The sequence below is a fragment of the Monodelphis domestica genome, chromosome 2, assembly GCF_027887165.1.
Source record: "Monodelphis domestica isolate mMonDom1 chromosome 2, mMonDom1.pri, whole genome shotgun sequence".
NCBI lineage: Eukaryota > Metazoa > Chordata > Mammalia > Didelphimorphia > Didelphidae > Monodelphis > Monodelphis domestica.
Window position 1 is genome coordinate 530689286 of NC_077228.1, and position 13952 is coordinate 530703237.

Sequence of the window (13952 nt, forward strand, 5' to 3'; positions counted from 1 at the left end):
CCTAGACTTTGTACCTTCTAAGAAGAACTATGATATGTAATATTACTGAGAAGCTCATCTGTATTCATGCCCCACTAAGTAAGCTCTGGGATAAGTCTCATCTCTTCTTAAACAGACCGAGCCACTAGCACAGTGCTCTGCACAGAGCGGGTACTTAGCAAATGCAGTGCTGGCTTGAGTTTTGATGACTGAAACTGACTATAGATCACTTTGAAAACTGGACCATATTGAGGACAAAAGTAAGCTAATCTGGGGTTTAAGCTGATTTTTAAAGAGATATTTGTTAGGGGGAGAATAAAGTGCCAATCACCAGTGGAAGCTGTGGTGCCCAGCTCTCCCTGGAATCTCCATGGAGTAGCACTGGTCATCACAGGACCTCAGCGACTAAAGGTCACCTGTGCTAATAAGTTGATAACCAGCAAATCTGATACATAAATCCCTGTGGCTATAGAACCTGGCCAAGGCCTTAAGCATCTTGGCTTCAGCACCCTCCAGGACACAGAATTCAAAGCAGTCTCTCAGCCTGGAAGGCCAACTCTGCTGGCAGAAATGGACCCACAGAAGGTGGCATGGGGACCTACAAGGTCATAGTACACATGGTCCAACCCATGCTGGGCCTTTTGGAAAGGTTTGTCAGGAAGCTCTCTCCTTTTCCTGGGTGTCACTTGGGGGTTCTTGGGCCCTTTCCCCTAACCCTCTCCTTTCTCTCTTGGTAATCTCTTCCACTCAAAGAGGCAGAAAGATCATCTCTAGGCAACACCTCCTCCATCTCTGCTCCAGATTTAGTCTTTCCTCAACTCTGGTTCAACACTTCCTCTTGCACATTTCCTACCACATGTGCCATCTCCAAATCAGAAGTGATTCTCTTTTCTCCTTAACTAATTCAATTTCTACACTTCCCTGCTCTCCTTAAAGGTCCAAACTATTCTTCATTGTCCAAGTTCTCCACTTTAGCATTAACTCAACTCCTCCTTCTTCCACACTCCTGATATCCAGTCTGGTGCCAAGTCTCATCAGTCCTACCTCCACAGTGTCTCTTAGATCCATCCCATTCTCCCTCCTAGCTCATCTGTCCCCCAGACTACAACAGTCTCCCCAATGGTCTTCCTGCCTCCAATGAAGCTCTGATTTAGCTGATAAAGTGCATATGTCTAACCATGGCATTCCCCTACTCATTAATCACCAGACTTTCAACTGCTGCCAGGATCAAATCTAAACTCAAGTTCTTTACAATCTGGTTTCCACCCTCTTGGTGTAAACTGGCCTTCTTCCTGTTGCTCACACAGACACTCCATTTCCAAGCACTTAACACAATGCCTGACACACAGTAGGTGCTTCATAAATGTAAGTTGATTGAATGACCAACTGACTTTCCTGTCCTGTCTCCACATTATCATCCCCATTCCCAGAATTCCTTCCTTCCCTCTCTTAGAAACCCTTCTGTCCAATAAAACTTGGCTAGAGCACCTCCAAATTCAACAGGAAACCTCTCCCGATTCCACAGCTGCTCATGGTTTTCTCCTAGAACTATCCTGTATATATAGATATATATATATATGATATCATTTCTTTTTCCTCCTCTATGTAAATGTTGTTTGCTCCAAGCACAAAGAACCTGAAACAAAATGGCTGTCCAAGGACTATAGAATATTAAAAAAAAAGGGGGGGTTTGAATGTGAAATACAATAAAGCATGAATATGGGGTAAGAAATGAGGAATTCAGAGAAACATGGAGAGATCTGTCTGATCTGAAGCAGAATGAAGCGAGTGGGGCAAGAGAATTCAATAGACACCAAGAAGTAACATAACTGAATGGTAAAAGGAAACCAAACCATGAGCAATTGCAATGAGCAAACCTGGTGCCCTGAGAAAAGAGGCAAAAAGCTGCCAAGGGGGGATGTTGCACATGTTACCATTCTATCCCCAAACTGGGCTTTTAGGTTTTATTCATTGTGTTTCTTTATTACAAGGGGAGAGAAACAGCTTTGAAATAAAAATAAAAAGCATCATTTGAAAGAAAGGAGAAATGCCTGGTCCTCTCTATTCTCAGTTCTTCATTCACGTTCAGCTTCTCCAAAGGACTGCATCCTCACTAGCACCTCTGAGTCAGCTCTGAATCTTAGTCCTGGCTTTGGGCAAGTTCCTTCGCCTGTTCTAAGCCTGGTGTGCCCTACCTCCCCGAATGACTATAAAGGTGAAAGAAGATGCCATCGGGAAGGCACTTCTGGATGGCTGGTAAGGAATTATGCCCATGAAAATGATTTTTCATCTTCCTTCTCACACACTGCCACAACCATGGGGGCAATTCTGCCGAGTCAGAGGCTTCTCCATTCAGAGAAAGGCCCAGGACAAGCCAAGTGTCTACTTTTCTAATTTTCAAAGGGTCTAATTTTCAAAGAAGGAGAGAGATTAGCAATACATTCAGCTACCTCCCAAGACAGCCCGTGCCTAACCTGGTGAGCTTATGGATCTTTTCAAAGAGTTCTTCTCCCTAATGTGCCATAGAGGTGTTAACTGGAAAAAGACAAAGAACTATTAAATAGTCAGAAAAACCACTCTTTAATTAAGGAAAGGGGTTCAGTGCAATATTAGGCCTCCACACAGAGCTGCGCGCCACATGCCCATGCAGAGTTCTGAGGACTGAAACTCTGGTTGCTCTGGTCACTGACCCCTGGGACAGCCAACCACACTACTAGACTGACGACTACAAGGAATAAAAGAATTTGGGGGACTTGTATACCTTGGAAGACCAAGGGACCGGGAGATAGGATTGATGGACATTACCAGGGTTACAAGGAAATGGGAGTGTTCAAACTCTACCAACCAAGTACAATCAGGCTTGGGAAAGGAATCAGAGCCAGAAGCTAGGGTGTAAGGAAAGGGCTGCTTACATGGGATACTAAAAGGATGGTCCCTGCCCGGGTGGGGGTCTTCTGGGGAAAGGGGCTCAGATACCCAGGGGGGAGACTACCTAAGACAAAAAGAGTACTTGGCATATGCTTAGCCCCATCTAACTGGGATAATCATTTACCTTAGGGTCCATTATTCAGTCTGAAACTGCTAGTCTGAGATTCCCTTCAGGGTGGATTCTCAGGGGAACCAGAACCAGTCCACACTTTGGAGTCTCCAGCTTATCAATTAGTCCTGAAACTTGGGGTTCATCAGATCTTACTAGGCTACACGTTTGGGGTTTCTAGATTCCATGTTGACAGAGGCCAATAAGCAAGATAATTCCTAAGAGCCAGAGAGTATGAGTCCAGAGCAGGAGAGAGCTGCAGTGTTCCCACAAACAAGGTACAATAATGGGCATCAAGAGAGTCCCATCAGGTGAAGAAGGGAAGTCCAGAAGCTCTCTGACACAATCAGACGAAGATAAAAACTGACAATGCCACTAGGCTGTTTGAGAAGTTTCTTGATTCTAACCATCCCCAAATGGGGCCCAAAGTGAAGGCCAGCACTGAAACCAAATTAGGAAGAGAAATATCAGAAAAGTCATTCCATCCCACAGTGAAGAAACATCTTCAAAGACGACATCATTATAAAAACACCACAAAAGTATTTTCCCTTCCATTCCAGACCTCACAGTGACGCTGAGAGAAGAGGCTCCAAGCATGAAACCTTGAATCCTTGAATCCCTGCTCGGCCACAGAGAGGTCCCCTGAAAGGGGAGCTTCTAGCCCCAGCCCAGGGGAATAGCTCCTTCCTTACTCTGCCCGTTTACAAAGCAATGCCACAGACATTATCTCCTTGGATCCGCCCAAGAAATCTGGCAGCCAAGCAAGGCAGATAGGATTGCCTCCCACCCAATTAGATTGGTTTGGTTTTTTGAATAAGTGAAAGAAAACTCCAAACTGTGATCTCATTTAAGCCTGGGTTCTAGATCCCCAAATACAAACTTTCTTGCTGCAAAGCAATTCTTCCAACTGGGAGGAAAAGAAAGCCAACCTTCTCTTTTTCCATAACAGGACAGTCTATAGATCTGCAATAGATATTAGCCAAACAGAACTGAATTGGGGTGGGGTTAGGGGGAGAGTAGTTAGAACCAGCTCTGGGGTTGAAGGTGGAGAGGAAATAATTATTTTAAAGAAAAAGAAAAATTCAGAATGTTTACCTTAAATCTCTTCTCTTGCTGAACTCGGCAGGTGGAATGGTCCAAGGTAGGGCCTGGGGAAGACATTCCAGAACTTCTGGGGAGAAATCAGAGAAATCGACCCCATACTCCATCAAGATCCCCTCTGTTTCTGGTTCGATCTCACCAGCCTGGCCCAGGCTCTTAGCCAGATGTCTGTGGACAGGATACAAAGGAAACCAGAGGCATCGATAAGCAAATGAGGCTCATGTGAGTTAGGCAATAGCCTCCTTTTCTAGAAGGGTAATAGAACATGCAAATATCCTGCCATTCTCAACAGAACCAAGGTCACCAAAGGGCTGGGCCTTGCCCGAGTGATGCAAAACCCACTTATTCTGAGAGGCAGGAGCTGAGAGAGACAAGAGAAGGTGCATCTCGCCCAGCCCTCCCACTGGAGAAGCACAAGGCCCAGGAGAGGGAGGGTCAAGGCTCACATAGTAAGTCAATGACAAAACCAGAACTGGAAATCACATCATCTCTTGCCTCTCACTCTGATGCCCCTTCTGCTTCTTCAGTCTAGGGTAGGAGTTATACACATGGGCTCCAGGATAGCAATAAACTTTGATGAAGTTCTGATGACTAAACAATAAACTTTGATTTAAAAATATATACTTACTTTTCTGATATCTTTGGTTCCTTTGCATCCTATCTATTTTATTCTACCCAGGTAAAAATCTTCTCACAGACTGCCAAAAGGATCCATTGCATGAGGACATATTACTAGGCCATATTGTGTGAGATCTCTCAATCTGAAAAATGGGGCCAAGATCCTTTACCCAAGATTTAGAGTCCCCACAGCTGCTTCTTAGGGAATTTAAAAACAGGACTGTGCAATCCTTTTTGCTGAAGGCTCTGTGCTACCATTTCTTTCTCGTACACTCCCAAATGACCCTGCCATATCTTTGGGGAGGTCCCTAATTCATCCAGTTGGCTACTCAGTGGTCAGTATGAGAGTGAAAATACCCTTGAGCAGGCTTTCCAGATGTGATCTGATGAGGCTGGTATTCAAAACTAGTTCCAACAAATGCTGCCAGGTGCTCCTGCATCTCATTTCATGATTCCCTGTGCTCACTCCTTACACCAGGTAAACTGGAGAGCTCTGTTAACAGACCCTCCCCTCTTCCCCAAGCCCTCTCGTCTCTTGTTGTTGCTCAGCTCTGGGAATGCCTCTTCCCTGGCTGAATACCTTCCTGTCCTTTATAGCCCACCCTGCCACCATGTCCGAAAAAGCAGCTTGACCCAGCCGCACATGCCCAAGGACTTGACTTTGTTTCCATGTGATGTTAACTATAGCCACCTCCTATGCCGAGTTTTTATCTCTTCCTATCCGTCACAAAATTTCATCAGAGAAGCACCCCTCATGGTGCTCTGCTCATAACAGCCACTGAACAAATTGTTTTTGGCCAGGTGAACATCTAGCCCCAAACACACTCTTCTCTGCCTCCCCCTCCCCCCACATTTTGTTATAGGGAGACAGCTTTACAAAATCTAAGTGTGAGACTTTCCTTCTATTAAATTTAATCTTATCGGATTCAGCCCCTCATTGTAGCTTGTCAAGATCATTTGGAGTCCAAATTCTGTTCTCCAGAATCTCGGTCACACCTACCAGAATGCCCCTCATACTACTTAGAAGGGGCTTTATCACTCCTTTTTCTCTTTTATAGTTTCCATCAACTTTCCAGTGAGGTTCCTCGAAAGAAGCTGCTTTCCCCAGACCACCCACCTCTGCCCAGAGGCAAAATTAAAACTCAACCATTTTGTTAACCAGAGGAATACAACCTTCTTTGGCAAATTGGGAGAGATAGCCACGGAGCTTGAATAAATGAAATTTTCATAGGCAAAGCAAAGAAAAATAAAGCCAAACCCTTATACTCTTTGCAGGAGGGCTGGAACCTTTAGGGGTAAAAACTTCTCCCATGATTTCTGTTAATATACCCACCCATCACATTGAATCATCAAATTTATACTGAACAACTCAAAAGAACTATCATTAGCTGTCAGGGAACCTAGGAACTGCAACCTTCCTGTTGATTAAGCGATGTAAAGGTTCTGGCATTTTAAAACACCCATCTTCATTAATACAACCTGGAAGGCTCTGCTCTGTCCTCCAGCTTCCAAATGGAACATTGTTCCCATTCTGCTCTTTCCAATGAGTGCCTGACATTCTGCTTGGATCACTGACTTCTTTTCCTATTTTAACACCCCTGGGTCAAGAGGATGGGGAGGAGAGGGGGTGTTTTCGCTTAGACAAGGTTTGCTTCCATTATGAGGCCTTCTTACAGAATCTCTCTCTAGAACCAGAACAAAGCACATAAAGGACTTCCAGGTTGGATAACTTACTCAATGCATCAATGCTGCATTTTGGATCAAAGAAAACCTCTGCCCTCCCTTCTTAAACCATAGTCCTCACAAAAGCTCAGGAGTTCCTTCATGGTGACCCTTACACAAATGGTCAGGCCTTTGGTAACTGGGTAGGGCTCCTAGATTTTTTTTCTTGTTTCTAGCACTGACTCACTACAAAGATCCCAAGACTTGAATGAGCAATGTTCTAATATTCTAGTTTCTCTATTGACCTATGGGTCAATGGCTCAACCAATCAGTCAGGTATCGATAAAGAATCTACAACTGGCCAAGCAGAGGGGGCCCATCAATGGCAAAAATGAAGCAGTGCCTCCCCTCCTCAAGCAGCTAACATTCTATCAGGGAAATCACCATGTTCAAAGATACCAATACAGAAAAAAATACAGAAAGGAGGCTTTCTCTTCTCTGGAATTATTCCATGAAAAGTTCCCACTTATAATTTAGTTCATAGTCTTTCAATTTAGAAGGTGGATAATACTATTCCAAATTCTCTCTGAAGAAGGCAAAAGGAATGGGGACCGCAGAGTTTGAAATCTCTGATAAAGAGGAGGAATATATGTGTATGAAAATCTGAAAGAAAATTTAAAGGCTCCAGAAAAGTTTTCTTCAGTCCATGGGCTAAATAAATGATTTACTAGCTACACACCCATGACTTGGTAGCTTATTGAGAACAACATGACATACCTGGGAAAGTGTCTTACCAGAGTGGGGTAGCCAAGATTCCCACTTGTGAGCTTCCAGCCCCTCTGTATCCCCTAAAGAAGGTGTGGGCTTCTCTCCTAGAATGAGGCCTTCCCCCGAAGCAGGAGTTGAAGTATTAGGTTGGGAAGAACTCTGATCCTTTACCTTTACACACTCTGATCAGTACATTGGATGAAGCAAGAATCAGACACTGATTACCTCTTCACTATTCTATTTTTTTCTGTACTAATAGTATTCACATACTAAACCAAAATCATAAAAACCAAGGAAAACCATATAAATGTCCTCACTTAAACCCACTGCAGGAACACGAAGAGCCCGGCCTGGCTCCCAGCCTCCTTCTGTGGTGCTGAGGTCGTTCAAGGCTTCAGGGCAGTGGCAGCAGCTGGGAGGCTTGACCATCCATCCTCAGACTTACCAGGGGGCCAAGTGAAAGGACAGAGTGCAGAGAGAACTAAAGGCACACCAAGAAGTCATTCTGGGAAGCCAGAATTCCAATTCTATCTACCTAAGGATTTATGCCCTTAGTCACAGCCCCTCCCTCATACTCAGCTCCAGAGCAAGTCCCTTCTTCTCTGACTACACTAGGAATGTCTGCCCTTGGCTCTGGGCTTCCTTCTGGCTGAGCTCTACTCAGAAAAGTCTGTATCAGGTTCAGTGTATTCCAGTTCAATATTCTACCCAATCATGATTCCAATCCTGAGGCCCAAAAGGTACCTGCCATATCAAGGTAGCAGGTACCCTGACTCTGAGCCTTCATCTCTTTTCTTTCGTCTCTCCTAGACATCAATCGATGAGTAGTTTTTTCCCTGGGGCCCAGGGAAAGGACTACTCAAATAACCAAAGCAAGGGTCAAGGAACCAAAAGGGTATCATCAGCCCAGACAGTATGGCACTGTGGGAAGAGCGCTGTACTCGAGAGATCAGATGTGGAATCTCAGCTGTGACACTAATGCTATGACCTTCCAGTCCCCAAAAGCCTGAGCACCTCCTTCTCATCTGTATTCATACTACCACCCAGCTCACAGGAGTGCTGTGAGCATATTGCTTTATAAACCCGTTTTATGGAAATGTGATTTATTAACAATTAGCTCACAACCTTCCTAAAATGGCTAGGCTTGTTAACATTTCCTTGGGCAGATTAACCCTGTCATGATTCCCCCTGGAGAATAAAATGTTCTGACCTGACCCTAGAAGATAATGAAATCTTTATTCCCAGAACCAGGAGATCTGAGTTAGCCTGGTCAGGCTCTCCAGACAACCTGAGACTAGACTTTTCTTTTCTCGTTTCCTCTATCTCTCATACCAAGCAAATGACCTAGCCTACTTCCCTGAGAAGGCATGCATCACCTTCTGAGTTACGCAGACATCATCTCCCTCCCCTTCTTCAAAACTTCTCAGTGTCTTCTTCCCCTTGGTCACAAAGTATAATCTATAGCTTGACTTGGATCTCTATGCTAAAATTGGGCTCTGCTCACGGGCAAAGGAGGGGACACTGAACCAAGCTTTAGTCTACTTCATGCTGCTGTCTTCAGAGCTAGTTTTAGAGATCTAGAAGTTGTCAGTGCTTCCAAAGTGATAAGGTCAGTGCAAAGATGTATTCACGGCTCTGGTCCTGTGCTTCCTTGTGACCCCCAAGTGCTCCTCTCCACCCAGACACCACTAACCAAAAGTAGCTAATGCTCAGTCAAAGAGCACCCATTCGGCAGCCAATACCAGCAGAGGAGTCTGCAATAATCTTTCTTTTTGTTTGTCAGTGCCACTGTTTCATTTTTATTTTTATTCATTTTTATTTTTAAATTTATTAATTTAGAACATTTTTCCATGGTTACAGGATTCATATTCTTTTCCTTCCCTCCTCCTTCCCCCTCCTATAGCCAACGAGCAATTCCACTGGGTTCTGCATGTATCATTGTTCAAAACCTATTTTCATATTATTAATATTTGCAAGAGAGTTATCATCTAGAGTCTACATGCCCAATATATCCCCATCAAACCATGTGATCAAGCAAATGTTTTTCTTCTGTTTTTCTGCTCCCACAGTTCTTTCTCTGGATGTGTATAGCATTCTTTCTCATAAGTCCCTCAGAATTGTCATGTAAAGAAATCCATTATATTTGATTGTGCCATAGTGTATCAGTCTCTGTGTACAATGTTCTCCTGATCCTGCTCCTCTCACTCTGCATCAATTCCTGGAGGTCTTTCCAGTTCACATGCAATTTCTCCAATTCATTATTCCTTTTTATGGTTCTCTTGAATTTTGTATTTGGACATCAAATTTTCTATTTAGTTCTGGTCTTTTCTTTAGGAATGCTTGGATTCTTCTGTTTTGTTAAATACCCATTCTTTCCCTTGAAAGTATATATTCTGTGTAGACTCAATTCTCTTGCCTTCCAGAATATCATATTCCAAGCCTTGTGGTCCTTTAATGTGGAGACTGCCAGATCTTGTGTAATCCTGACTGGGGCTCCTTGATATCGGAATTGTATCTTTCTGGCTGCTTATAATATTTTCTCCTTGACTTGGAAGCTCTTAAATTTGGCAATTACATTCCTGGGAGTTGCCTTTTGAGAATTTAATGTACAAGGTGATCTATGGATTCTTTCAATGTCTATTTTGACCACTTATTCAAGAATATCAGGGCAGTTTTCTTGGATAATTTCTTGTAATATGATGTCAAGGCTTTTATTTTTTTTCTCAGGCTTTTAGGTAGACCAATGATTCTCAAATTGCCTCTCCTAGGCCTGTTTTCTAGGCCAGTTGTCTTTTTAATGGGATATTTCATGTTTTTCTATTTTTATCATTCTTTTGACTTTGCTTTATTAATTCTTGCTGTCTTGTGATATCATTACCTTCTACTTGCCCAATTCTAGTCTTTAAAGACTGCTTTTCAGCGATGAACTTTTTATTTTCCTTTTTGGTTTGGTCTATCCTGCTTTTCATAGCTTCTAGCAGGTCAATGCTGGTCTCCAATTTGCTTATTACTTCATGTGATTTCTGTGCTTCTTTTTCCAAGTGGGAAATTTTATCTTTTAAACTGTTATTTTCTTTTTGAATTATTGTCATTTCTTTTCTCCACTTTTCATCCCATTTTTCTTCTATATTTCTTACTTGGTTCTTGAACTTTTTGATTTCCTCAAGAGCTTGTGACCAATTTCCTTTTTTTTTTTAAAGTTTGGATGTATTTGCTTGTTTGTCACTCTCTGCTGTCACTTCTGTAGTTTGCTCTTTGTCTCCATAGAAATTATCCAGGGTCAAAATCTTTCTCTGCTGCAGCTTATTTCTTTTGGTACGTGTGGATTATGGTTCCTGTGTGTTGGTGGCCATTGCTGTCTTAGCTTCTGTCCCTGTATTATCTTCCCTTCCCAACCAGAAGCCTGAATGAGGAGGGCAGGCAATTCTTTGTGTAGGTAGCTTTAAAGTATTTTGCCCTGAGGCTAGTTTTCCAGTCCCTGCTGCCTATGCTGTGGTTGGCCTGCTTCTGCCCAGGCTCCTCACTCTTCAGCCTCAGGTCTCAAGTCTTGCAGTCAGGGCTTTGCACTACCCTCAGAGGTAAGTCTCAGCCTGCCCCAGAGAATTTAAAGATTGCCCCGGCCCTCACCCTGACTCTGGTACAGTAGGTGGTGTGGGGGAGGGGTGATCAACTCATGTTTTGTAGGTGTTGTTTCGCCCTCTTATCATGTGGAAATCCCCAAATCTTGCCTACCTTTAAGGCTGCACCCTGTGGAAGTGCCCCCTTACTCATCCGATTTTGATTTCCGTCCTTTTGAAATGCTTTCTTTTGATTACTAGGAAGGAGATTTAGAATGTTCCTGCTACTCTGTGGCCATCTTCAATGATCTCTTTCTAATTCCTCTACAATCTCTGGGTACTAAGAGTTTCCAAAACTACTTCTGTCACTGATGTGCACCCTTAGCATTGCACTCCCAGACAAGATAGATTGTCGTCTATTCTTAAGATACAACATTAGAGTGATAAAAACATTACCTTACAAGCTAAGAGAAATCAGAAAGCATCCCGAAAAGGCCCCATTTTTGTTCATTCTACCCAGCTCAAAACCTAAACTAGATGAAGAGTTTCATTCTCCCTTTATAATACAGCTTCTCTGAGAACATGAGTAATTCTGTCTAAGCTGACAGTCTTCGAGAGAGCTTTCAAGAGGAAAGTACAAACTGTAGGAACATTAGGCCACTGAGGCTTTTTTCATCACACCAAATGTGTTAAATACTCCCTTTAGAGTATATGTTACAGTCCCAGACAGAAGGATGCATGATTATCTTTGGGTTTTTTGTCCATGGTTACTAAATTGGTGTAAACAACTGTTCTGATTTCCTGAGTCTTTACTGCAGAAGATTTAGAGCTGGAAAGGACCCATCGAGTTCAACCCCTTCATTTTACTTATGATGAACGTGAAGCCCAGAGTTTCAGCACTTTGCCAAACGTCACAGAAGTCCTGAGAAGCAGAGCTGGGATTCCATTGACGCCTCCTAAATCTTAATCCAATATTTTTTTCCAGATACCACTCACTCTGACACTTGTTAATCGATCAATAAATCAATTATTTAGTAAAGCGTTTCTACATGCCAGGATAGTACTAAGTCTTGGGGAAACAAAGAAAATACAACAGCCCTCAGCCTCAAGGAGCTGACATTCAAATGGAGAAAATAACATCTATGAGTATATAGAAAAGAGAAAGTAAATGGATGGTAGCCTTAGAGAGAACGGCATGAGCAGCTGTGGGGCACAAGAATGAACTCCGTGAGGAAGGGCAGCCTCTGCTAAGTCTTAAAGGAAGCCTGAGATTCTAAGACTCAGAAGGGAGAAAAGAGAGCATTCAGATATGGTGGAATGACCAGGGCAAAGACAAACAAACAGAGGGAGATAGACTATCGTGTATCAGAAAGAGGAAGGCCAGCGAAATGAGACAAAAGAAGACCCTGAGGTGAGTCATTTGTTAAACTATTAAACGGGAAGATGAGGATAAGTTATGAAAGGGTCCCTCAAGGTTCTTGCTGGGCCCTCTGGACTACGTCACTTGGAGATCTCATCAGCTCCCCTCCTTTCATGCCCATCTCTGCACTGGTGACTCTCAAATCGACCCTGGCCTAATCTAGCTTCTCTGGCGCCCTCCAATCTCACATCTCTAGCTGCCCTTCAGATATCTCCACCTGGATGTCCAGAAGGCATTACATCCACAGCAGAGTTTGTTACCTTTCTCTCAAAACCCTCACCACCAATTTCCCTCTTATAATGGATGGCAGCACCACCCTCCCAGTTTGTCAGCTTCCACCCTAGGAGTCATCCTAGACTCCTTACTGCTCTCACCACCCACCTATACCCGATCTGATGCCAAGGCCTGTGATTTTACTGCTGCAGCATCTCTCCGATACACCTCTGACACGGCCACCCTCCTAGCCTGGGGCCTCATCACCTCACATCGGGACTATGGCTGCGAGGCAGTCTGCCTGCCTCAAGTCTCTCCACACTCTAGTCCATCCTTTCTATTCAGCCACCAAAATGATTTTCCTAATGCATATGTCCAAATATGGCATCTCTCTCCCCCAACTTAATAAACTCCTTTGGCTCCCTATTACCTCCAGGATTAAATACAAAATGCTTTTTGGCACTGAGTCCTTCGTAACCTGCTCCTCCTACCCTTCCAGTCTCCTTCTACCCTATTCCTTTGACATATTCTTCAGTCCATTGATACCAGCTTCCTGGCTATTCCATGAACAAGACACTTGATTTCTTGGCTCTGGGCCTTTTCTCTGGCTATGATCCCTGCCTGGAATGTTCTCTCTCCTCTGCTCTAACTACTGACCCTCCTTGGCTTCCTTTACATCCCATTTTAAATCCCTTCTTTTACTGGAAGCCTTCCCAACCCCTCTTCATTCAAGTGCCATTTTTCTGTTTATTATTTCCTCTTTAACCTGAATAAGGTTCGCTTTGAAGCTATCTGTTTGCATGGTGTCTCCCCCATTATGTGATAAACTCCTTGAAAGCAGGGACTGTTTGTTCTGCCACTTTTTATATGCCCAGTATTTAGCCTAGTCCATGGCACAAAACAGGTTTTTAATAAAGGTTTATTGATTAACTGAAGGGCTTTAAATATTAAATGGAGAAGTTTATATTTGATCTTAGAGATCACAGGAATAACACTGAAATTTACTGAATAGGAACAATTTGGGGAAGGTGCCATGGTCAGTCTCACACTTTAGGAAATCTATGGGAAACTATCCCAAGAAAGGGAGAATGATTAGGCTGCATGTGAGAGATGATAAACAGTAAAATTTCTATGGTGGCTGTGAAAGTGGAAAGAAGAGGGTGGGGTGGGGATACATGCATATGCACATAAGATATTATAGAAGAAAGAGAGAGAGAGAGAGAGAGAGAGAGAGAGAGAGAGAGAGAGAGAGAGAGAGAGAGAGAGAGAGAGAGAGAGAGAGAGAGAGAGAGAGAGAGAGAGAGAGAGAGAGAGAGAGAGAAGAGAGAAAGAGAGAAAGAGAGAAAGAGAGAAAGAGAGAAAGAGAGAAAGAGAGAAAGAGAGAAAGAGAGAAAGAGAGAAAGAGAGAAAGAGAGAAAGAGAGAAAGAGAGAAAGAGAGAAAGAGAGAAAGAGAGAAAGAGAGAAAGAAGAGAAAGAGAGAAAGAGAGAAAGAAAGAAAGAAAGAAAGAAAGAAAGAAAGAAAGAAAGAAAGAAAGAAAGAAAGAAAGAAAGAAAGAAAGAAAGAAAGAAAGAAAGAAAGAAGAAAGAAAGAAAGAA

At 43.2% G+C, this 13952-nt stretch overlaps 1 protein-coding gene across 5 annotated transcripts in view; it reads right to left on the reverse strand.

Annotated features, from left to right (window-relative positions):
• DIS3L2 (DIS3 like 3'-5' exoribonuclease 2) overlaps positions 1-13952 on the reverse strand; it is a 384538-nt gene that overhangs the window by 162634 nt on the left and 207952 nt on the right. For all 5 annotated transcript variants that reach the window (XM_056819939.1, XM_056819938.1, XM_056819942.1 and 2 more), the window contains one exon: positions 4112-4285. In XM_056819939.1, the coding sequence (XP_056675917.1) occupies positions 4112-4285 (174 nt within the window). The remainder of the gene's footprint in view (positions 1-4111; positions 4286-13952) is intronic.